We start from the raw sequence: 24,822 nt of genomic DNA on the forward strand, positions 1-24,822 counted from the left end.
GACAGGGCGGTCTGTCTTTCCTGCACACCCTCCGACTGTTCCAATCTGGCAGGGACAGTCTGGATTAAATCTCTCACCTTGCTTTTCCAGCTGCTTTTACAACTTTCTCTCTCCTCCTCTCACTTTCCCCCTTCATCCTTAGCTCACTTCAACTGCTGCAAATTGGGTTCAAAGTGCAAAAGTACAATTAGCCCTAGGTATCCGCCGGGGTTTGGTTCCAGGACCCCCAGTGGATACCAAAATCTATGGATGCTTGTCCCATCAAATACAATGGAGCAGTGAAATATATAGAATGCCAAAATCAGGGTTTGCTTATTGCTTATTGTGTATTATTTATATATTTTAAAAACATTTTCAAGCTGTGGATGCTTGAATCCATGATGCAGAGGGCCGACTGTAAGCACTCAACTCGGCGGGGAGGAGGAGGCAGAATCTTGCCCTTCCCAGCTGGCAATGTCAAAAGCAAACTGCTGCAGCCTCTCCTAGCATGTGTGTTATTCCTGATGAACAACCATGCTCTCTTGAAAACACACTGATGCTGCTTGGTCACTTGTGTCCTGTTTGACATCTGTAAAATGTTGGAGAGCATGGGGGGTAAGGAACTGTGGTTCTCCAGACGTGGCCTAAAACCCCGAATAGCCAGTGGAGCAGAACTATGATGCTGTAGTCAGAATATTTCTGGAGGGCCACAGCTACCCATCCTTGCTTTAAACAAACCTCCCTTCCTCAGCTACTGCGAAGCAGTATCCTTGTCACCAGTGTTGAAGTAAGATCCAGGAGCCAGCTCAGCTGGTTCAGAGCTTAGAAGAGTTACTTCCAAATATCAGTTTTTAAACTTTGACAGTGGTCACAGTGACAGGGAGATTCTTGGAGCTTCTATGCACAAAGGCAACCACCATCTTGTCTGCCACCTTGGGAGGTAAAATGTCTTGGCCTGGCACTGGTTTTACTATTGAAACCACCTTTCTCTGCTCTGGCATTTTTCAAAATGATAAAGCCTCAGAAAAAAAGGCACTCCTCTTCCTCTGATTTCTTCTCCCTTCCCCCTTTCCATCCCTGGCAGCTTTGCCTGCTGCCATAACAAGAGATGTTTTCTTTGGCCCTTTTAGATCCAGAGCAAACAGTGCACTTCTATTTGTATTAAAAAGGCAACAACCTCAAATAATCCTAGAGCTGCATATTAGTAAGCTTTTTGTCCACCGTGTTTCCAAGTACATGAGGAAATTGGACAGTACGCTTTCCAAGAAACTGGCTTGCCAATTTGAAACAAACTGGCCCACTCTAAGGATTGGCGAATGACCTTCTCCAACAGCAGTCCATTTCTCCCTTTGCAGCAAGATTGCTGTAGTTATTCTTTGCCGAGAAAATAGGATGGAGGAATCTCTTTTCTTGTAATTTGAAATCATTGGTTTAAGTCCTAGATTCTGGAGCAGCTGAAAACAAGTTTGCCCCATCTTCCACATCCCTTTAGATAAAGATGGCTATCATGTCACCTCTCAATGGCAGCATACCTCACATATTTGACACCTAGTGTGGATCATATTTAAAGATCCTCGCCCCAGCAACAAACATATTTTTAGTAAAAGTCAGAAAAAGAAAGCAGTAATAAATATAATAAAAATGTGTCGCACCCACTGGTCACTTCTGGCCCCTCTTTATCCTGGAGAGATGTGACCATTTGGGTCCAGTGCTATTCAACATTTTATCAGTGATTTGGATGAAAGTATAGAGGGCATACTTATGAAATTTGCAGATGGCACTAAATTGGGGAGAGTAGCTAATACCCCAGAGGACAGGAACAACATTCAAAAGTTTCCTTCTTTGGAGGTCTTTAAACAGAGGCTGGATGGCCATCTGTCAGGGATGCTTAGATTCAGAGTTCCTGCATGGCAGACTGGGGTTGGACTGGATGGTCCTTGAAGTCACTTCCAATTTTATGTGCTCAAACCACTGTTGACTTTTTATACCATCCTATATATGTTTCATTTGTACCACACTGGCTCTCTCTATCATCCTGTATTTGTGCATTTCATTTTTCCTGCCAACGCAAACCCTTCTCCCCATTTTTAAAAGCCAACCGCCGATCAAGTCTTTCCTAGCAGGAAATCTGCCCTTGTTGAAGCATTCAGAAGGGAAATTCTGAATCAGAGTTTTGTAATTCCACTCCCCTCTTCTCCTTTTTGGGGGGTCCTCCCTGCCCATCTTGGTTGTTGATTTGTGTTGTTGCATAAATCTGCAGATGTCCATATCCAGCTGCTGAAGCACAGCTGGCTGAACCGCATCCCTTCCATGATCCCAGCTGTTTCTCTCGGTCTGGCTTTCTCCTTCTCTCTCTCCCTCCCTGCTCCATTATAACGGAGAGTCTTAGTAATATGATACAGCTTGGCAAGGATTGATTTAAAAAAATGCTTGGCGTGTCAAACAGGGTTTTAATGTAAAGTCTCTCCAGTATTTTCCTTTTCTTTAAAAAAGCAAGAAAAAGGATTTGTGAGTTTCCAGCAAAGTTTGCTGCCGCCGCTGCAAACCCTGCAGCCCTATATTTAGAAGGATTACATCTCCTGCTTTCAAACAGGGTCTATTGCCTTTTTCTTTCTCTTCCCTTTTTCTTTTCAGTCGTATGGTTTCAATTAAAGAAAACGATGGAGCCTATTGGAAAGCTGTCGGGGTGCGTTTTTAATTTTTCTTTACTAGGCGATAGGCAGATAAATCCCAGTTATCGATGCATCCTGGGTTTCTTGTGCCTTTCCCCGTTCTTGGTCCTGCTTGCTGCTTTGGGTGACCTGCTTGGAACAGAAGCACAGAAAATGAAGGTAAGAAATGATGGGATCCCCATCTTCCACAATGTTGTTGTTTATTTGCATTTATATTATGCCTTTTCTCCAAAGATCTCACGATTCTCCTTCTTTTTGCAACCCTTGGGTCAGACAGATAACAAAAGTAACTGTCCCAGTGACCTTTTATGTGTCAATGAAGAATTTAACTTGGATCTCTCAAGTTCAGTGTTTGGGTTACAGAGCCACATCTGCTGTATCCCACAGTTCTTCTTCTATATTCCTGGGATTTTAGTGGTGTGTCCAGGTATGGGTGTGTTTATTTTACGGTTTCTAGCTCCAAATTCTCACCATTTGTACCAATGAATTTCAAAAGCAGCAATAAGAAGCAACATCAAGAAATAGCACTGAACAAACAGGGACAAATAGAAGCAAGCAATATCTTACATTTTGCACCTTTTTAACTTGTACACTGAATGTATTATACATAAAACTGGAGGAAGGATCAGCAACAGTTTAAGATTAGCAAAAAGTCAGAATGAGTTTTGAGGAAAGTCAAGAGAGAAAGTGCCAAAGCATTTTTATAGCTGAACATTAATAATGACCACTGATGATTTATCTCACTTTAAAGCAAACGAATAGTCAAAGTATAAAATATTTGTTCATACCTTAGTTCTATCGTTAATCAGAATGTCCATGGCTTTGTTTCCAATTTCTTGTGGAAGCTGGCAGTAAAATGAGTTAACTACTTCTATGAATGCAATTGCTCTAATGGATCTCTTCTAGTTCAGCGTAGCCATAAAATGTAGGCCTCTGCTGTTCATTTATGAACAGCTTGACAAATATTACTGCTGCAAAACTCCCTAAACCCAAAATACAAAGGCAGTAATTTTGAGATGAGCTCATGGCCCCACTATCTAAATTTGCTGTCCTAAGAACCAAGTGGAGAGACCCAAGGCAGGGGAGACTTGGCAACCTGCAATGGAGCCTTGTGTGCTTGGCACCATCAGCTGCGGGTTTCAATTAATTGGCCTTCTCTTTTCTGGCTCACTGTATTTCCCTGGAAAAATCGGGAAGACCAGGAGTTGGATCAGCTTCCAAGAGGCTTGTGTGTTGTGGCATCTGCTTAGCCCTGTTTAGACTGGGAAACTGGGAAAGACAAAGCAGCAAGCAAAAAGTCCTTTAAGTACACAACTGCTTAGACTATGGATAGCTCATGGCTTCTGGTCAAGGAGCATCCAGTAACAAATGGCTTCCCTCGGAGAGCAGAGAAATACTAAGTTTGGGGGAAGCTCTGCTCAGAAATCTTCTCCCTTCCTAAGTAACAAAATCTATTTATTTTTTAGCAAGTGCATTTCTATACCACTCATCAGTGCACTTAAGCACTCTCTAAGCGGTTTACAAAGTGTAAGCGAATTTCCCCCAACAATCTGAGTACTCATTTTAGTGACCCAAGAAAGGATGCAAGCCTGAGTCGAGCTTGAGCCCTTTTGCTGGCATTGAACTCGCAACCTTATGGTTTGTGAGCGAGTGGCTGCACTAGAGGCATTGAACCACTGCGCCACCAGGGCTCTTATTTGCTATAGTGTTTTTAATTGTTCCTGTTGTATACGTTCAAGCTGTTTCCGACTTGGAACTCTATTCTCCCAGAGTCATACCCGCATGGAATATCATGTCACGTCAACTTTATTGTTCATAGCAATAGGCCATCACTATTTTGTACAACATGGAATGCAGTCTTGGGAGTTCAGGAACAGCATAAAATAGGGATGGATAGAGTGGGTGTGATTATGGCCTAATTCCCATTTACACAAGATGTTTCCAATCCTAATTGACGGATAAAATCGAATTCCCAGCATGGTTCCCACAGCATTTGCTCCTATTGGATTTTCTGGGATGGAAGCAATTCAAAACAATCTGCTTGCGGTTCCCACTGACAAAAAAAAAATCAGTTTTATTTAAACCAGTTCCTGAGGCAGTTGGTTCCCATTGACAAAAGAATCCGTTCGAGTCATTTAAAACCAAATTATGAAACTGATTCTGATTCGGTTATGGTTCCCACTTACGATAATTCGGTTTTGAGGAAAAGGAGCGGAAAAAAATCAGTGTCTTTTTGACGCTTGTAAAATGGGCAAAAAAATGCCCCCTCTTTTCGGAATCGCTTTCTGCATTCGAATTAAATGGGAAACCTGCCTGTTTAACCCGCGTCGCGATCCAGTTTAAACGTTAATGGGAATTAGGCCTATGAATAGTGAGACAAGTACAGATTTAAATATAGACTTTTAGCAGTGACCATGCTTTCAGGCTCGCTTCCTGGAAACATGCCTAGTTGCTACTGGAAAGAGTTCAGCTCTTACAAAGCAATTGGGAAACGTTTTAGGGGGGAAATAAAGACAACTACCATGTAAGATTATTATTCCAGAAGGGAAAAAAACTGTTCCAAACTGGTAGGAACCAATGCTGGATAACTGGTGTAGAAGCAATGTGCTGAATGCTGTTCCAAAGTCTTGTAACCAACCTGTCTGCCTTTTTAAGGAAGCCACTGCACCTCCAAGTTTTCCTCCGGGCGTTCGCTCATCTCTTCATGGCCTCAACTTTCCTCCTCAGCCACATATCCGAAAGAGACGATACACACTGACACCGGGACAACTGAAATGGGACCATTTCAATCTCACGTACAAGTAAGGATGGGTTGGTGGGTTTTATGCTCTGTAGAGCTTGAAACTGCAAAATTCTCTAATGGTGCCACTCTATTCTGCTCTGGTCAGGCCCCACCTGGAATACTGTGACCAGTTCTGGGCACCACAATTCAAAAAGGTTGTTGAGAAATAAGTGTGTCCAAAGGAAGGCGACTAAAATGGTGAAGGGCCTGGAAACAATGCCCTATGAGGAATGACTTAGGGATCTGGGGGTGTTTAGCCTGGAGAAGAGAAGGTTAAGAGGGGATATGATAGCCCTGTTTAAATATTTGAAGGGATGTCATATTGAGGAGGGAGCAAGCTTGTTTTCTGCTGCTCCAGAGAACAGGACCAGGAACAATGGATGCAAGCTCCAGCAAAAGAGATTCCACCTCAACATTAGGAGGAACTTCCTGACTTTAAGAGCTGTTTCAGAGTGGAATATACTCCTTCCTCAGAGAGTGGTGGAGTCTCCTTCTTTGGAGGTTTTTAAACAGAAGCTGGATGGTCAAGTTGAGAATGTTTTGATTTAGATTTCCTGCATGGCAGGGGTTGGACTCAATGGCCCTTTGGTCTCTTCCAACTCTAGGATTCAGTGATTCTATTCTATGATTCTATGACCTTTTGAGGTCATATCTGAAGCAATTTTTAGTTGCAGATGGCTCCTAGTGCAAACAATTCTATGGTGGCTTTTAAAAATGTATAAATATATATATATTGTTCTCCTTACTCCTCTGCAGGATTCTGTCTTTTCCCAGAAACCTCATAAATGAGAGCCAGACAAGGAAGGGGCTGACTGCTGCTTTCCGCATGTGGAGTGATGTCTCTCCCTTCAGTTTCCGGGAGGTGCCGCCAAGCGTGGCCAGCGATCTCAAAATTGGTAGGGTTCCATTTTGCATTTCATTCAGACCCTCTGGAATAGGATCAGGAAGAAAACCATAATGTGGGGACACCCCAGAACAGCCCAGTTTGGGCTCAGCATAGTTAGGGGCTGCAGAAAGATCATTATGTCAGAGAAGAGGAATGAAGTGGAGTAACCTGGAAGAGGACATGGCTGGCTGAACTCCCTGGCCACCAATATCCAGTGCTACAAAATTTTTATTGCTGGGCCCATATTTCATTTTTTCACCTATAAAATTTTTTACCACTGCATTCTAGGAAAATTTGACTCTCTTTATGTGTTTAGAGCAAATCCTCCCCCTGGCCTTGCCTTTAGATCTACATGAACATATCATGGAGCCTTACTCCACGTAATACAGTGGGAGGTCAATAGGGGTGACACCATGCAATGCCACTGGTGGGAAAGTGGGTTGCTTCCCTGGATGGGATGTCAGTTAATGAAACCCTATATTACTTTTAACCCCCTCCCCCAGAGCAACTCTTGCACACACACACCCTTTTGGGGTTGTGCCCCACTCTTTGAGAACCACAGGTTTAGAGGGTTTCTATTTCTTTAGAGAGTTGAGCCCACCCAGCTTGGGAGAGCATTTGGCTGGAGATTCTTAAAATTGTAGTCCAGAAGGTTACTGGAGATGGGATAAGTATGGGATCGCTCCACCGTCCTTGTCCCTTCTTTGACTGCGATCCCACAAAAGGCTTTCAGATCGCAGCGCTATTGTCCCACGGTATTGCATTAACACAGACTCCTGTTAACAAAATGCCGAGCAATGCCCCTTCAATGCCAGGACAATGATGGGATCCACATGACATCCTTTGAAAGTCTTTTGCGCAATTGCAGTCAATCACGTTTTCTGGACAGAGTAATAAACGCAATGTCATATGAAAATCTTCTCACGACTGTGCTATAAGAATTGGGAAAGGACAGGACAAGGACCCCCCCCCCCCCCATGATAATGTGTCTCAAGATCTAATATTATTTTCATATGTGTTGTTGTTTCATGCCTTCAAGTTGTTTTTGACTTAGGGCAACCCTATCATGGTTGTGTAAGATGTGTCCAAAGAGGCTTTGCCAATGCCTTCCTCTGAGGCTGAGAGAATGTGACCTTGCCCAAGGTCCCCTGTGGGTTTCCATGACCAAGTGGGGATTCAAGCCTTGGCCTGCTGAAGTCCTAGTTCAGCACTACATCAGTGATTCCCAAACTTTGGTTCTCCTGATGTTCTGGACTTCATCTCCCAGAGTTTCCGACTATTGAGTAGGGCTTCTGAGAGTTGAGGTCCAAAATACCTGGAGGACCAAAGTTTGGGAACCACTGAACTACTTCACGCTGGCCCGCTACAGATTGTTGACTTGAAGAATTTTGCCCATGATTTCCTTTTCAGTTCTAGTCCACTTAGACAACCATATGTTTAGTGACAATGAAACTGGCTGCATACTAGCAGAACCACCTTTTAAAGTCTTTAAAACTGCATTTTTCTTTCCTCCTCCTCCCTACTTCCCTCCCTCCCCCTTTTTTGGATCAGTTAGATTTCTCCTTGGAGAAAATGAAGAGGAATGAGTTTCCATTACTGGCGTGATTATTATTAGAGCAAATGCTCTGTACATCTGGAGAACAGAATTTCTCCTTGGCTCACTTGTGAAATTTGTAACTTTTCCCAGACTGGCTGGTAGAAAGCAGGGCTTATGCATGAGCCAAACTGTATTGCTACATCTCTTCCTTGTTGCTAGATTGGTTGAAAAGAGGCCACAGAGCAAGAAGTCAGACTAGAGCATGAAGTCTTCTACAGGTGATGATATGGTGAAGATGACATCCATGGCATACAGCCACTTGCTGAGCTCTGACCATGTGCTAAGTAAAAAAAGGTGTGTGGGATAATACACATACCTCTAATCTAATGTTTCCCAAACTTTGGCCCTCCAGATGCTTTGGACTTCAACTCCCAGAAGCTGTAGCCAAGTTGGGCCAACAATAATGAATTATGGGAGATGAAGTCCAAAACATCTGGAGGGCCAAAGTTTGGGAAATACTGCAAGTCTAAGCCATTGAAGAATCAGTATAGTGTAAGTGAATTTATCCCTGCTTGGCCATGAAAACCCACTGGATGATCTTGGGCAAATCACACAGAGGAAGGCAAGGGCAACCCCCGTCTGAACAAACCGCTCCAAGAAAACCCCATGATAGGGTCGCCATAAGTCGGAAATGATTTGAAGGCACACAACAACACCACTGTTTCTTAAATGGTTCCTGCTGCAAGGAACAGTTTTCTTGGGAGAGCATCTTTGTTGTTCTGCTTTTTTGGGGGTGGTGGGGCTTCAAGTCTCTTCCAACCTATGATGACTCTAAGGCTGACCTATATTGTGGGATTTGGGGGAAGGGTAGATTTCTTCAAAGGAGGTCCACCATTGCGTTCCTCTGAGGTCGAAAGAGTGTGACTTGCCCAAAGCCACTCAGCAGGAATGTGAACCTTGGTCTTCCAGAATCCTAGTCCAACACTAAAACCACTGCAATGGTTCATAGAGCACCTTACTGAAAGGGCTGGGAATAGAAAAAAACAGCTTCTGACTCTGGAGCAATGTCTGGGGGGGTCTGCAAATTAAGATACTTGTCTTTCCATAGGTACTAAATAACCTTTCTTTTCCCTCTTCCTTCCCCCTGAAATATCTCCCAGGTTTCTATTCCATCAACCACACAGACTGCCTGGAGTCCCAGATCCATCATTGCTTTGATGGCACAACAGGGGAACTGGCACATGCCTTTTTCCCACAGACTGGTGAGATCCATTTCGATGACCACGAATACTGGATTGTAGGAGACACACGGTTCAGCTGGAAAAAGGGTAAATGAGCCACATCTGTAGACTCTGGGGGTCTGTGCCATCTTGAATACAGGTTGGCAAAGCTCCCGTGCTCTTTCTCTTGTGTAGACAGCAGTTCTACCAGAAGGAAGAGGAAGAAGAATGGAGTATCCAGTTGCGGCTGGTGGCTTCCATGATGTTGGGGGTAATAAATCCTCTTCAACTTTTGTTCCATACTTAGTAGCCCACCAATGATCTGAAACGATGGCCTGTTCCAGACTGCCAAAATAAAGCTGCTTCGGGTCTCTTTGGAGGCATGCTGTTTAAATGATGCATGCATCCTAAGAATCCAGAAGCTGTCCAAGGTGTATACAGTATCTAGCTTAAGTTAGTTCAGATTTAAGCATGGAGAGGATTCATTGCTCCATTGACAGGAAAGCCATCAGTTGCCATTGTGATTCTGGAGCAAAAATTGGTTTTCAGTGTGTCCTTTAAATAAAATAACCAAATTCCTAGCCCTTCCAGATTCAAAAACTCACTTTAAAATTGGTGAGCAATTAGAGTGAATCTCAGTTGCTGAATAAACTATTTCAGATGGCAGAGAAGAGAGTTTACTGTCTTTGCTCTTCCCTTCCTGACTTTGCATAAGTAGTGGAATACATTATGCAAACTACTTACTCAGTTTAAAGTATGAAGGTCACAGGATATTAGTTCTTCCTCCTCTTCTTCTTCTTCAGAACAGAATTCTTTTTTCTCAATGGTTTATGTAAATATTTAATAATCTCAGACATCCCCTAGTGTGCTAGACTAATAAAGTCTCATTAGTAACGCTAAGGCACTATTTAAAAACAGACTGTTTTTAAACGTCTAAGACTTTCTAAATGCATTCATATAAAGAAACACTTAGGCCTTAATTCTAATGGTTAGTTCCAACTATAGTGCTTGCTTGCTAAGGTGTGAAATGTTAACCTAGAAGGGTATAGCTGCATTTGCTTGCTGCTTGCTATTTACTAGTATTAATGTGTTATCCAGTACTGAGGAGAAATGATGGGGGATACAGTGGAGTTTTTATTGCTAGAGATTGTTGGTCACGTTCCTTTGAGGTTATTGAGCAGAAGGAAGGGAACTGAGTCCTTACTGAAAAGACCCAAGGTTACTTTTCTGGGAAAACAGGCAGGAGAAGAAAGGAAGGGGAAATCTTCATTGGAACTGGGAAGGAAAAAAATGTTATGCTTTTATAGCAAATCAGAAAGTAGCCCACCAATGTCTGAAATGGTGACCTGTTACAGACTGCCAAAATAAAGCTGCTTTGGGTCTCTTTGGAGGTATGCTGTTTAAATGATGCATGCATCTTAAGAATCCGGAAGCTGCACCAAAGCTGCACTCCAGTGCTTAGGAATGGAGTGTGGCTTTGGCGCAACCTCCGGACTCTTAAATAGATCATCATTTTAATAGCATACCTCCAAAGAGACCTGAAGCAGTTTTATTTTGACAGTCTGTAACAGGCCAGTATGTGCTTTAATTACACTTTACTGTACTGACAGCAACTGTCTCTGGCGCGCATGTCTAGTTGCTGAATATTGGTCTTCTGAGTTTTGCTACAGAACCCTGGATTTCTGAGCTAAGGGACTTGACATACAGTAGTCCAACTGAATAAATTGTTTCATGCTGTCTCACCCCATAGTTACATCCCATTGAGTCAAGAAACTCCTTACTTGTGCCTTAGAAGAGGACTCATATCTGAGTCTGCAAAATCAGTCACTCCCAGTAATTCTGCTTGCTGTTAGAGGCCTGCAGGACACATACTGGTAGGACATGAGTGGAACGTTTGTGTAATCATAGAATAGGAATAAACCTCAAGGGCAATCCAGTCCAATCCCATTCTGCCATGCAGGAACTTACAATCAAAGCATCCCTGACAAATGGCCATCCAGCCTCTGTTTAAAAACCTCCAAAGAAGGAGATTCCACCACTCTCCAAGAGAATGTCTTACACTGTCGAACAGCTCTAATTGTCAGGAAGGTCTTCCTAATGTTGAGCTGGAATCCCTTTTCCTGTAGCTTGCATCCATTGCTCTGTGTCCTATTCTCTGGAGCAGCAGAAAATAAGCTTGCTCCATCCTCAGTATGATCCTTTCAAATATTTAAACATGGCTATCATGTTAAACCTTCCCTTCCCCTAAGTCTCTCTGCATATGACTTGGTGGTTTCCAGACCCTCCTCCAGACACACAGCTTCTCAACATCCTTTTTTGAACTGTGGTGCCCAGAATTGGACACAGTCTTCCAGGTGAGGCATGACTGAAGTGGAATAGAGTGGTACTATGCCATGTTCCATCTTGTTAATATCTCCTTAAACTATGCCTCCATCCCTCCCTCTCTGTTTGGAGATTATCTCCCAATCTGGGCACAGGCTAAGACTATGTCTAAATGGGTGTTATTGCACAGCTCCGTGCCCAGATTGGAGGCATCCTGTACCCGATCAGGATGTCTCCTGTACTTAAGGGGGGGGGGGGGAATGATACTTTGCTGTCCATTGCTAAGCATGGGAGAAGTCCTGATCGGGTATAGGATGCTTCTAATCTGGGCACAGAGCTATGCGATAACATCCATTTATACACGGTCTCAGCCCATGCCCAGATTGGCGGAGGGGGGCGAGGGAAGCCATGCAATCATTTCCTTTCTCTCAATGTCTGGGCACTGAGGTGAGAGTTACTAGCTTCCTCTAAACCAGAAGGCATGCCTAAGTTCCTCCATGAAAGGAGGATCTGTACTTGATTTTAACAAAGGAAGGAGGGGGCGAAAAAAAGAAATGTTGCAGCACTTTTAAGTCTAACAAGTTTTTATTTTTGCATGAGTGTTCATGGATATAACCCCAGTTCTTCAGATGCAGTATTGACTGGTATTAAGGCTTCTGGTATAAAGCACATTCATACAGCTGTGGGAATGGGAGTGAATGTAATAGGGTCTGGAAGGCTGCAAATCATGTTCCTTGTCCTAAATTTTCAAAGGGCTGATACAGGTCTTTCAAATCTTTACAGTGGCCAGTTAGTGTGGCCATGTGAAAGTAAGCAATCTCTTTACCAAAAGTCTGTTTCCCTGGCTTCAAAACTCACTCTGAGAAGACCTTTTGTTATATGTGGAATAGCGAGGGCCCTTGTTTGAATATATGCAGGGTGCCATGAAGCCACTCTCTTTGTTCATACCTCTGCTAATGGAATGGAATTTGTGCAAATAATTCAGTTCAGCTGTTTCTCTGAGAAGTGATCTGTCCTCGGTTAGTGAGTTTTCCTGGGGTTGAGATAGATTAGATAACATTTTTGGTTCCTTCTGTCCTGCCAGATGACTGGAAAATGTCTCCAGAAATGTCAACAACTTGCTGAGGTTTGCTCATGGAATGCTTCAGAATCATGGGGTTATTTTCCAGCTCTGGGGTTGAGCAATTCAGTCTCCATCCGCTCTGCTGCGGTGCGACAACAAACACAGTTCCCAGAATTCCATAGCATTAAGTCATGGCAGTTAAAATGGGGTCAAACTGGATTATTTCTGTAGTGTGGATGCAGCCTCAGTGGAGTCAGACCATTGCATAGCATGGTGCAAAGGATGGCTTGTAGACCAGGGTGTCCATTTACACACTGGACCAGCATCCCAGCCATCCCCCAAAAGAGAACAAAACGTTGGCATAAAGTGTGCATGCACCAGTTTGTACTTGTTGTTGCTGTTGTGAGGTTTCAAGTCAGTGCTGACGTTTCACAATTTTGTCTTTGGCTTTTCTTGGCAAGCTTTATTCGGAGGGGGTTTGCCACTGCCTCCCTCTGAGGCTGCAAGGCTGTGACTTGTCCCAAGTCACCCGTGGGTTTTCAGGGTTAAGAGGAGATTTGAACTCATCCCCAAAGCTCTAAAACCACCACCATGTCATGCTTGTTAACTTATATATTCCCAAATGGGTGCAAGAGGAGACAGAGGAATACACTCCCTTGAAGCCAAGATGACAAAACTCAGGTTGTCATACTTTGGGCACATCATGGGAAGGTTTGAATCATTGGGGAAACAGTAATGCTAGGAAAGGTAGAGGGAAGTAGAAAGAGAGGGAGGCCACATGCAAGATGGATTGACTCTATTAAAGAGATCACTTTGAGTATGTGTTTTCAGGAGTTGAGCAGAGCAGTGGAGGATGGAGGGTCTTGGAGATGTCTCATCCGCAGGGCCACTATGGGTCCAGATCCACTCGAGGGCAGTTAACAACAACAAAACGTCTCATCTACTGTCGCTAGTTTATATATATAGATCAGAGCCTGGAAAACATACTCTCTGAAGACTACAACATCTAGAAATCTGCAGCACTGGCAGTACCATTGTCCAAAATAGTAATTTTTCCAAACTCTCACATAGATGTAAATTTAGAAGTCATTAGCCTGTTTTAAATATTGGTAACTACAGTGCATTGCAGGTATCGGCTCAGGCGCTGCTCTGATGAGTAACTCCGAGACCCATACTCCACTTATCAGGGTTCTTGAGCTTTTATACTTTGCCCGGACTGTCCTTCAAAGAGAGGACTGTCTTCTGTAGAGTTGGATAGATGACCACCTTAATCTAGACAGCTGTGCGGTCAAGCAGGAAAAGTCCATTTTAAAAAAGGATAAGAAAAGAAAAAGAAAAGCTGTTTACATTCTTGCTGCCTTCTGGCACCAGCCTTCCTACAAACGTGGCCATTTTGTGGGCAAGCCAAGGCGTCTGTCTCTCTTGTTAGGGACAGACTTGCTTTAAAAGGCTTTGATAAATACAAAATACTAAGGCTCTGGATAATGGTGAGCATAGCTTGGGAACGTTACTTTTATTTGGATGACAGCTCCCAGAATCTCTCCGTCTGGAAGAGTGGATTGGACTCTCCTTCTTTGGAGGTCTTTAGACAGAGGCTGGATGGCCATTTTCAGAGTGATTTAGCTGTGCATTTCTGCATGGACTGCATGGCCCTTGGGTCCCCTTCAATCTTTTTTAAAACATGGGAAAACTCATGCTATCGATATCCCTGGGCAAGCGGGGGGTTGGAAGTCCCTCCAAAAAAACCTAAGTGCATTCAGGATGCATGTGGACAACAGAGATTCAACCCAGATTCATCCTGGATTGTTTTCACTATCTGAATGGGAGTGAATGAACAATTATTTGTGTGATGCCAAGATACTGCTTAAGTCCTGACCACCACTACAGAGCAATGGAAAGATTCCTTAGCATAGGGCTTCAGGAGGGTTTCAATCCTTTTTCTTTGTTGCCCATTTGCATTTCTTCCTCATTTGGGAATACTGTAAGGCAGAGCATTTAGTGTGCTAAAATGTGACATCTTTGGCAAGGTTGGGTGCTTATCATGACAGGCAATTTATTTAACCTTGGATATAGAAGACCTTGCAAAAGTTGCATCTGTCTCCAGCCTGGTTGTGCTACACTACAACTCCCATTGTGCACAGCATTTTGGGATGGTGGGAACTGGAGGCAAAAGATGAGAGAAGACTGATGTAGAGTAATGTCTGCCTTTTGGGGTTTGGATACCTCCCTGCCCTCACCTCTGTGACCGAGTTGGTTACTGACTTCATCCCTTCAATTGCTCTTCGGAGCCAGAGAAATGAGACTGACTCATAAACTTAAGTTATGGGCTTCAGATGCAGCTTATGGTTTCCGAGTTTATGATGGGTTATTTTTCCTAGGCATTGTTCATAAAAAGACAGAGCTGTGAAATCACTGAAGGGGAATGCACTTAACCGTCAGGGTCTTTCCATGCCAGATTGGTCAAGCTCACAGCTGTGAAATGTGAAATGGATCCTTTGTCCCCAAATGTCTATCAAAATAATTGGGTTGATGGCTAGAAATGTCCGTTTTTTGAATTTTTTAGGGTTGGGTGTAAAGAAACCACAGATTTCACAACATCTCCACTGTGAGCCATGGAGGGGAAAATTTAGGGCTTTTTTTTAAAACAATGACATTTTGCAGGATTATGTTATATCTGATAGCTGCAGCAAGAATAATGATAGCTAAAAAGTGGAGGGAGAAAGAATGTCCATGTATTGAAGATTGGTTTGCAAAAATTCAAGAGATGATGGCAATGGAACTCCTGACAAATCTAATAAACAACAAATCACCGAATATGGAAGAAAAAGAGTGGCAACCTATCATGCAGTATTTGTATAAATATTGACTTTATGTATAGTGAAAACTACACTTCCCAGAATTCCATAACATTCCATAACATTGAGCCATGGCAAAGTGGTGTCAAACCAGATTATTTCTGCAGTGTAGATGCAGGCACAGTGTCTAGTGTGAATGGAGCCTGTGATACCTACATTGCAAGACTAGTTTTGTGTGACTCCTGGAACAGAATTTGACTTTACAGGGCTAATGCATCCTCTCCTACTAGTGTGTGTAGGTTAAATGTGTAAGGAGTAAGTGATGTGGAAAGCCTCTTCCTGAAACCCAGAAGAACTCCTGAAATTGTATATGGCAAAAGGGGTGTTTTGGCTTCCTTGCTACCTTAACATTGTGTCACTGATACAATATATCCCCTTTTTTCTCCAGGTGTTTGGCTTACGGACCTGGTCCATGTTGCCGCCCATGAAATCGGCCATGCCCTGGGCCTTATGCATTCCATGGACCCTAATGCCCTGATGCACCTCAACGCTACCTTGACTGGGAAAAACACCATTTCGCAGGATGAGATGTGGGGAATCTACAGGCTTTATGGTGAGTGAGAGCAGGTAGTGAATGGTAGGAAAAAAGAGACTTGAAAAATGATGTTTGGAAACTATGGCCCAGAACAGACTGCCAGTTTGCGGCGGTCTGGGGCCAATTTTAGGGGTTCAGAGCACGCAGCATCCGCACGTTCCAGAACCCTAACACATATGAATGGCAGCATCTTTACTTGGTGCTGTCTATACGTGGCGCACGTGCATGATGCAAGCATGGTGCCATGCCCGCACCTCTGGGCACCATGCTTGCGTCGTGGACGTGTCTCAGTGCGCCAACTGATGACATCATCCCTGCATGCCAAAAAGAACCCGTTTTTTCTGGGTTCTTTTTGGTCCGGAGGGATGCCGCACAGTTTGACTGCTGCCACGTCCCTCCGGAGGGAAACTGGGCGCCTTCAGCCCGGACTTTGAGACAGGCCTATGACTCCTAGAATCCCCCAGCTACATGAGTTTTAGTCCAAAAATAACTTTTTCAGGCTCTGAAATGTATTGTTAACTGTACCTATTGTTGATCTTTATACAAGGTGTGTTCTTTGCTGAACACATACAAATAGGTATGAGAGTTGAGTCTATAGCCCCTGGTATAACAAACTCACTAATGGCTCCTTCTAGTGTACAAAGTAAAAACCCTTGCTTATGCCTTCTGTTAGAGGACAGGTCTGAAGGATCCATAGTGTAGAGGGGACTCTTGGAAATATGGGGAGATGCATTAGGGGGAAAAGATGGGAGATCCATTGGGGTTCAGTTGCCTGTGTTGCATGAGCTTCCCTTCACAGAGAGACTTATGAGTTAATTCTTCCATCTGGTCTCTTCAAGGCAACATTTTTCTACATGCAAGACAACATTCATATTGTTTAGAATATAGGGATGGGGTGCAGGGTGGGGAGCAGAAATCAAACCTGCTTTTATTTGGAAACATTTGCGTTGATCTCCAAATTTAGTTCTCGACTTTGGGGCCAAAGCAGCAACTCTCTGCCCTCCCAGGAAATGGTTGAGGTTGAAGTTGGTGGAGCTTCAGCTTTGTATAGGAAGCCAACCCAAAACGTGGATTGTGTTTTCATTCCTTTTGGCTTTATGCTAAATCTGTCTTTTAAACATAGTATTTCATTTCACTTTTTGAAAAAGACTTCATTTTGTGAGAGCCAGTGTAGTGTTGTAAGATTGGACTACATCACTGAAGATCCCGGGGACCGGGATTTGAATTTCCATTTGGCGGTTTATCACACTGGGGCTAATTTCGGCATTAAAGAAAGATTAAAGCGTACTTAAAGCATCCCGCAAATAAAGCAAAAATGGCAAATGCACAAATGATATCTGGCTCCCTCCCTTGTGCAATTCAGTTTAAAGCCATCCTGGTCAGATTAGTGAGACTCCTAGCAAATACATTCCTTCCAAGTGCTTTGAGGTTGTAGAGAATTTTCAGCATGCTTAAGCCACTCGTCCTTTACTTATTCATGTTTCTTAAACATCTCTTATTTCAGGGTGTAAAGATAGACTCTTCATATGTCCGACGTGGTCTCGGAAGGGATACTGCAAGACACGAAGAAAGTTTATGAAAAAACACTGTCCGTACAGCTGCGACTTCTGTCTGAGTAATGTACATTCCATGTTTTTTGTATGCGCTTATATTTTAGCACTAGAGCAGTCATTCTTAACCTTTTAGTTAGCAGGGACCCCCCTTTAAACATCTTTTGTTGCTGCGGACACCCAAGACTTATCATTCATATTAGACTATAAGCCAATGGGTAAGCAAAGGGCATGCTTTAGGCCCAGAATTATGGAATTTGCTATGATCCATAGATATGTGAAAGTGAAACTTAAGCACAGCTTGCACAGTCATCTTTTCCTCCCTCTCTCAGTCAACCAGTAGTTTGGGGTGCTTTTGAGATTGTGGGCAGATACCTGAGATACACTGGGCCCTGTGTATTGGTGCACAAGGGACCTCTGTACATGAAAGTCAATAACTGTTCCCTTGAAGCCGGGGATCACAAAGCAGTGGAGATAATCAGACGGGGGACGAAACGTCCTTGTCCCATCCTTTTCTTGTCCTTATAGCATGATTGCGAGAAGATTTTTATACAATGCCTGGACATTATCCTGTCCAGAAGTCTACGATCGAGTGAAAGACTTTCAAACAACATTTCACAGATCCCGTCATTTTCCTGTCATTGAAGCGGCATTGCCTGGCATTTTGCATTAACGGGAGTCCGTGTTAATACAATGCCGCTTCAATGACGGGACAATAGCATTGCAATCTGAAAGCCTTTCACGGGATCACAGTCAAAGATAGGATAAGGATGGGGGAGCGATCCCGTTCTTATCCCGTCCCCGTGTACTAAATCTCCAGTGTCTAAAAAGGGACTTGTACATATGGTAGCCAACAACTCTGCTGACTTCCATGTGTACATATCCCTTTGTGGACAGTTTCTTTCCCTTGTGCTCTGACTGTAAACCTCCGCCAACAAACTCCTTGGTCTCTTTAGTATTTTCATTCTCTTCTTATAGGATCCTGACAAGTATTACAAGGACAACTAAACTCTTGGGTAAGGCTATGTCTGGAATGCCTTGCTATAGCCAAGAATGCTGTTAATCTTTTGGTAGAGAGAGAGAGAGAGCGCACAGTTGTAAACTCTTGTCATTTAGCCTCCCTAAATGTGTTGCCAAGTCTCACTAAGAGAAAGGAATTTTGGCAGGGTTGCGGAGAACAAGTAAATAATTCGGAAGAACATGCTTGTCACAGGATACCAAGGACTTTTCCAATCCCAAATTTACTCATGTGGTTACTTTCTTCCTAGATGTAGGTGCTATGGGACAACTCCAAAGCAGTACTACATCTTCAACAATGTGTTGATTTAAAAAACCCTGGCTTGAATAGACATTGTGATGACCAATATACCCAAAAGGGCCATTTCTGTTGTATCAGATGTATTCAGAGGTGTATTTCATTGTTGTTGTGTGCCTTCAAGTCACTTGTGACTTATGGCAACTGTAAGGCACACCCATCATGTTTTGTTTTTTGGAAGTCAAAACTGATGGCTATTGATTATTCAGAACTGAATATTCCAATTCCAATATTACAGAACTTAATTTAAAAGGTTGGATAAGAGAGTGTATAAAAGGAATCATCACATGAATGTCACTTCCTCCACATTGAAACTGCAAACAGAAGGAAATGATAAAATCAGAATCATGGCTTATAGCAAATCTGTAGCCCTCGGCTGATGATGTCCTTTCGCTTTGGCTTTCCGATGCAGAATTCCCTTTCCCAACGGTGGTCCCTACTCCGCCTCCCCCAAGGATGAAGACGAGGATTGTCCCCGAAGGCAGGAACGTCACCTTCCAATGCGGGCGGAAGATCATCCATAAAAAGGGCAAAGTCTAGTGAGTATTTTCTGTTAAGCAGCCTCAAATGTGTGCACTGGTGACCTTTGGGCTTGAAATGTATGTACCCATGCGGATGCACATGGTGAAAATGAGATTGAGGGAGGGAGAAATTTCATTATGAATGAAACAACATTGTTTAGGTGGCGGTGGTAACCTTTTATTGTATTTATCTACTCAATGTATATCCCATGTTTTCCCAATCTAATCTACCTATCACCGTAAAATAATTTATGAACATGTAAATGTGGATTGTGACATTGTGCAGCGCTCATATTCTCAGGAGGGAGGTAGAGATGTAGCTGTGTCTTTGGGACCATTGTTCCATGGGCACAAATGTCATGGGTCCCCAGGAGGTACGACAATTCAGTCGAAGGGCTGCTTATCGTATCAGGATGTAGCTATATCACTAGAAAGTTATGTGCAGGACCTCAGCTAAAAGCAAAGATCTCCAGAAGAACTAATGCAGTCCCTTAGCCTTCTATCATTGCCACCCCTGCCATAGAAGACCTTCTGTCTGGTGTCCATTAGTCCTTCTGGCTGACTTTCCACCATCTTTCTTTTTAACCATACAGTTGGTACAAAGAAAAGGAAATGCTGGAATATTCCTACCCAGGTTACCTCTCTCTGAATGATGACCACATGAGCATCATAGCCAATGCAATCAATGAAGGGACCTATACTTGCATTGTGAAGAAGAAGACGAAGATCCTGACCACATACTCCTGGCGAATCAGGTTGAAGCATTAGCATAGAACTGTTGTGAGTAACCTAGATGGTTCCACTCCATGATGGACTTCTTCCTCCTACTTGTTGGCATTTGTGTATTTTCTTTCAACATTGCATCTGTAACTGTGTCCCAGCATGACCAGTTTCCGTTGCTTGGCTAATGCATGAGGATGCTGGACCTTCCTCAGCCGAAAGGTACTCACTTCCAAAAGGAAATTGCTACAAAGTACAGTACAGGAAGACTTCACATACGATAAGATGCTTTGTGCACTCTATGCTTGTAGTCCTTAGATCTACCTTTCTTAATGTCACACATGATATTGGACTAAAATCCCCATTATGCCTGGGTATGCTGTCAGGGGATGATGAGCATCACATACTAATTTCTCCCTTGGGAAAGAGTGCATAGGCCAGAATTTGACACAGGACAATTGTTGGGTTTTCTTTATAAGCACAGGTTGCATTGAAACCAGGTACAAAGAAAGTGTGGCCACTGACTGATGCTGGATTACAGTTTCCATTCGCCCAAGTCTTAAGACTATGTCAACTAGGGAGCAACAACACAGGCAATGGGTGCTACAGTCCAACTGCCTTCAGGGGACATGTGTTTCTTACCCTGCCCTGAATTATCCCACACATTCTCATCCACTTCAGGTTATAAGTGCCAATGGGGCATATGAATGTAAGACAGGGAGATGGTACAGTACCATGTATGCCAGCCCCATATCTTACAGCCTATCTCTGCCTCAGAATTTGCTGGAATGGGAGAAGCATGTCTCTTCCCATAGCCTGTTTGGGTTTAGTATAGACCTACACACAGGTCTATCTATACACACATTTGTTGGTGAGGCTCTAGATTACAGAGCCACACCAACGCACAAGAGATGTACATATTTCTGCCCTTGGTGCTTCAATGCAATGGATAACTAACTCAAGGATGGGGAAAGAAGCCTGCAGAGACTGGCAGACTAGAGGCCCCTGCATTCATTCAGTGCCATTCAGCTTTGCTTAAAAAGAGGTTGAAGCCAGAGATGTGAAGTGTTTTGGACACTTGAAGTGCTCTCTCACTCTTAGGCGGCAGTGGTACCCTAATGTGCTTAATTTGACAAAAGATTGTACTGTGTGAGACACCGTCTCTTTGTGTCATCATTTTTGTTTCGTTTGTGTAACCACATTGGCAAATACAAAAAAATCACAATTTCTGTGTTGCATTTATTTATCAGTTGGTTCAAGCATCATTGAAATGCTCTTTTCAGCTTCTGGAAAGTTGTAGGGCACTTTATCCGCTAGGAATTTCACCAGTTGCTGTTCTCTTTGAATAAAGTGTTTCCCACTCTTCTCCTCCACCTTATTCTGGATTTTTCTCCCTTACGGAGCAATGCAAAATTACAGCGGCTATAAAGCCTTCTCAAAGAAACCAGAAGAACAAAATCAAAACAAGAGGATGTAATTAAGTTATGAAAGCAGCAACAAGAAGGCTCCCTGTTTCTGCTAACATTCTTGTGATCTATCATTACCCCACCCTCTTGGTTTTATGGAATCGGGCCTGTGTACTGAAACAGCTGGCACTACACAATCTGGGGGGAAATCATAGCCTTGGATTTGAACCCAGGCAGCAGGAAAGGCAGAAGATGAAACCTGGAATGTGAAAGCACTTGGGGTGGGATGTTGGCTTTGGTCTCAGCACAGACTGAGAAGGAAGATCCATACAGCTACAGTGATGGCGAACGTATGGCACGCGTGTCAGAGGTGGCACTCAGAGCTCTCTCTGTGGGCACACATGCTGTTGCCCTTGCACAGTGTTTGCCAGAGTTTCTTACTAGAAAGCCAGAGGGACGTGGCACTTTGCAATAAGTAAGTGGGGTCTGGGTTGCAGTTTGGGCACTCGGTCTGTAAAAGGTTCACCGTCACTGAGCTAGGAGATGCAGAGGTGAGTTAGAATTCACCGGGGAGCATTGTCTGTGATGCAGAACAATCAGAGATGTAGCCACTTTGGCCAGAAAAATGGGGGTCCAGAAAGTCTGGAGGGTTTGGATCATTGGAGCTGCAGTTTGCCCACTGCAGCTCCAAAACCAAGTTGACAACACGTTTAATCCTATTTGTGGCATACATGTATGTAACTGGTGGTTATGTGCATGTTGTCTTATGGCTAGAGAGCTACTGTACATACTCATGTATAAGTCTAGAAATTTAGGTCAAAAAACTGACCCCAAAAACTGAGTCGACTTATCCACAGGTGAATGTTAAGTACCGTATCTTAACTCTTATTTAAATGAAGGAACCATCCCCTGGTGAAAGGCAAGAGTATAATCTCTCCTAGAAGCACTGATCCCCTTTGCTCTCTCATCCATCCAGCCTTAAGACTGAGCACAAAGAGCGATGTCTACTGAAATTTTGTAAGTCCTTTGACATTCTTTTATTTTGCTTTGCTTCATCCTTTAGATCATTTGCAATATGCCCCTAAATTTTACCCTCGACTTATCCAGGGTCATATCAAATTTGTTTAAAAAACACCTTTTATTTACAGTAATAACTTAACAAAATTCAATGGAACAAAATAAATTGTACAACTTGTCAGCATTCCTTAACAAAACATGCTATATACATATAAAAAGTGTAACCTCCATCGCTGGAAAGCTGTTCGTTTTTCCATGAGAGCAAGAGACCACAATTTGGTTGTGATCTGCCTCAATCCTTTGGGAGAAGCAGGATATTAATATTAATAATAATAGTAATTTCTCATATCAATATCCAAAGATAAATTGTATAGGATTTTCCATTTTTGAACAATCACATATGAACCATATAAAAATAATTATTTTGGTAATAATATTTTTGCTTTCTCCAATAAACAAGAGAATAAACCAAATGCTGTACCTATAGCATTGCAGTTTCTCCAACATTTATATAACTGAGTTTCAATGGATTACTATACCATTGATGGTATAAACCAGTGTTCATGTATTTTAGCTGAAACTGATTTTAATGGAGAAGCTTTTCCATAATGAGGACCACAAATCACTATATATATCACTAAGGCTAATTCTGTTTCTCAGATTATTATTGCAAATGTTGTCAATCAAGACAGAGTAAAGTTTTGAAGTCAATCTAGCAAAGCCAGAGCTGCTTCGAAATACCAGTGACACACAGATTTAGTTAATGAACAATTTATTCCAATTTTATATCAGGACGGGATATAAAATATAAAACTGGGTGCACTGGTATTCAGTACTATCTGAGCTCCCAACTTTTGTCGTTGGTTGTATGCCTTCAAGTTGTTTCTGACTCATGGCGACTCTTAAGGTGCCATGACAGGGTTTTCTTGGCAAGATTAGTTCAGAAGGGGTTTGACTCAAGAAAAGGCATAGGAAAAACCACAGAGTGGTACAATTTAGGGCACAAATTTGGACAACAGATTTCAATCTATCATCATACATACCCTTGCTGACAGTGGCATAGCCCACTATGATTTTATATATTGTGTGAGTCTGGGTATCTACAAATATGTAACACAAAAAGCTCCTCAATCTCATGACTTTTGCACCGTAAGCAAGTATAAGATATCTACACATCTTTCAATAGTGTACCAAAAGTAAAAATACTATGTAAAAATCACAGTGTTGTTTCTGAAATTCACAACTGTACAAAGGACATAAACTTCCTTCTGGTTTTGCTGTAGCAAAGAACTTCACAGCACACACTGATGCCAGAAGATAAAAAAGGAATACACTTTGTGAGGCTATGTGAAAATAGGAAAACGTTAAGCCCCTTGTAGTTGTTCCCACAGAGGAGAAATTTGGAGGTTCGCCATGAGGACAACCAAGACTCTAAAAGGTGTGGAACATTATGAGGAACAGATAAGGAAGCTGGTGGGTATGTTTAGCTTGCAGAAGAAGGTCAAGAGATTGAAGGTTTGAAGAAATGTCATGCGGAAGATGGAGCCAGATCCAAAATCCAGATGAAGATGGAACAAGCTTGTTTTCTCCTGACTACAACACAAACCACTGGGTTCAAATGAAATGAGATTCCACCTAAACGTTAGGAAGAACTTCCTAGTGGTTAATCTGTTTGACAGTGAACAGAGTACTCTACAAGGTACTGGATACACCTTCATTGGGTTTTTGAACAGAAAGCATTGGCCATCTTTTTTTGGCTGTGTACTTCTGCAGGGCAGTGAGTTGGACTAGAAGTCCCAAGGGATTCACCATCCTTTCAGTTCCCTTGAGGCTGCCTGTCTCCATAGAACAACTTGCAACACTACCATCCTAGCAAGTGTATTATCATTCCCACGAACACTGACTGACCACTGTAAACAAGGCTGCAGCACAGAGCACCAGTGGTTGGTGCCTATTGGGGCAAAGCAGCTAACAAACAGTAGGCCGAACCAGGGATAGGTAGGGCAACAGAAAGAACCAACAGTCACAACAAGAAGGGTTGGACTGGATGGCCCTTGCGGTCTCTTCCAACTCTATGATTCTATGATTCAAGAACATGAATGCAAAGCAGAGGATTTCGGTGGAGTGGTACACAGGAATTTGGTTGTACCTACATTTTTGTGCTCTGGCAAGCCATTACATAGAAGAGGCAGCCTGAGCCAAGAAATTTCAAGATCATGAGTGCAAAGCAGATGGTTGAGGGAGCTAATTTGGTGGATCCTGGTGAGTCCATATAATGAAAATCAATAAATAACTTCAAATATGAGCAATGAGGTAAGTATATTGATGTGGGTCAGTCCACTGTTTAAAACAAGGTATTTAAAACTGACCTTAAGATTCAGAACAGATCAAACCAGTTCTTTGTAGATCTCACAAAGGCAAGAGAATGCCTGGAAACCAAAA

At 42.9% G+C, this 24,822-nt stretch overlaps 1 protein-coding gene across 1 annotated transcript; it reads left to right on the plus strand.

Annotated features, from left to right (window-relative positions):
- Positions 1-505: 505 nt before the first annotated feature.
- On the plus strand, positions 506-21,171 carry MMP23B (matrix metallopeptidase 23B). The gene is made up of 8 exons (XM_089534325.1): positions 506-2,810; positions 5,307-5,452; positions 6,190-6,329; positions 9,017-9,184; positions 15,705-15,869; positions 17,356-17,466; positions 19,129-19,255; positions 19,831-21,171. Exons 1-8 carry the CDS (start codon positions 2,640-2,642, stop codon positions 20,003-20,005), a joined length of 1,203 nt encoding a protein of 400 aa, XP_089390451.1. The 5' UTR covers positions 506-2,639; the 3' UTR covers positions 20,006-21,171.
- The last annotated feature ends 3,651 nt before the right edge of the window (positions 21,172-24,822 follow it).

The sequence above is a fragment of the Sceloporus occidentalis genome, unplaced genomic scaffold (assembly GCF_023333645.1).
Source record: "Sceloporus occidentalis isolate IW3139 unplaced genomic scaffold, rSceOcc1.0.p SCAF_8, whole genome shotgun sequence".
In the NCBI taxonomy this organism is placed as follows: domain Eukaryota; kingdom Metazoa; phylum Chordata; class Lepidosauria; order Squamata; family Phrynosomatidae; genus Sceloporus; species Sceloporus occidentalis.

Coding starts and splice junctions, on each gene's coding strand:
- MMP23B (XM_089534325.1), top strand. CDS start 2,640: ATGGAGCCTATTGGAAAGCTGTCGGGGTGCGTTTTTAATTTTTCTTTA. Junction 2,811..5,306: donor CAGAAGCACAGAAAATGAAG/GTAAGAAATGAT, acceptor TGCCTTTTTAAG/GAAGCCACTGCACCTCCAAG. Junction 6,330..9,016: donor GGCCAGCGATCTCAAAATTG/GTAGGGTTCCAT, acceptor AATATCTCCCAG/GTTTCTATTCCATCAACCAC.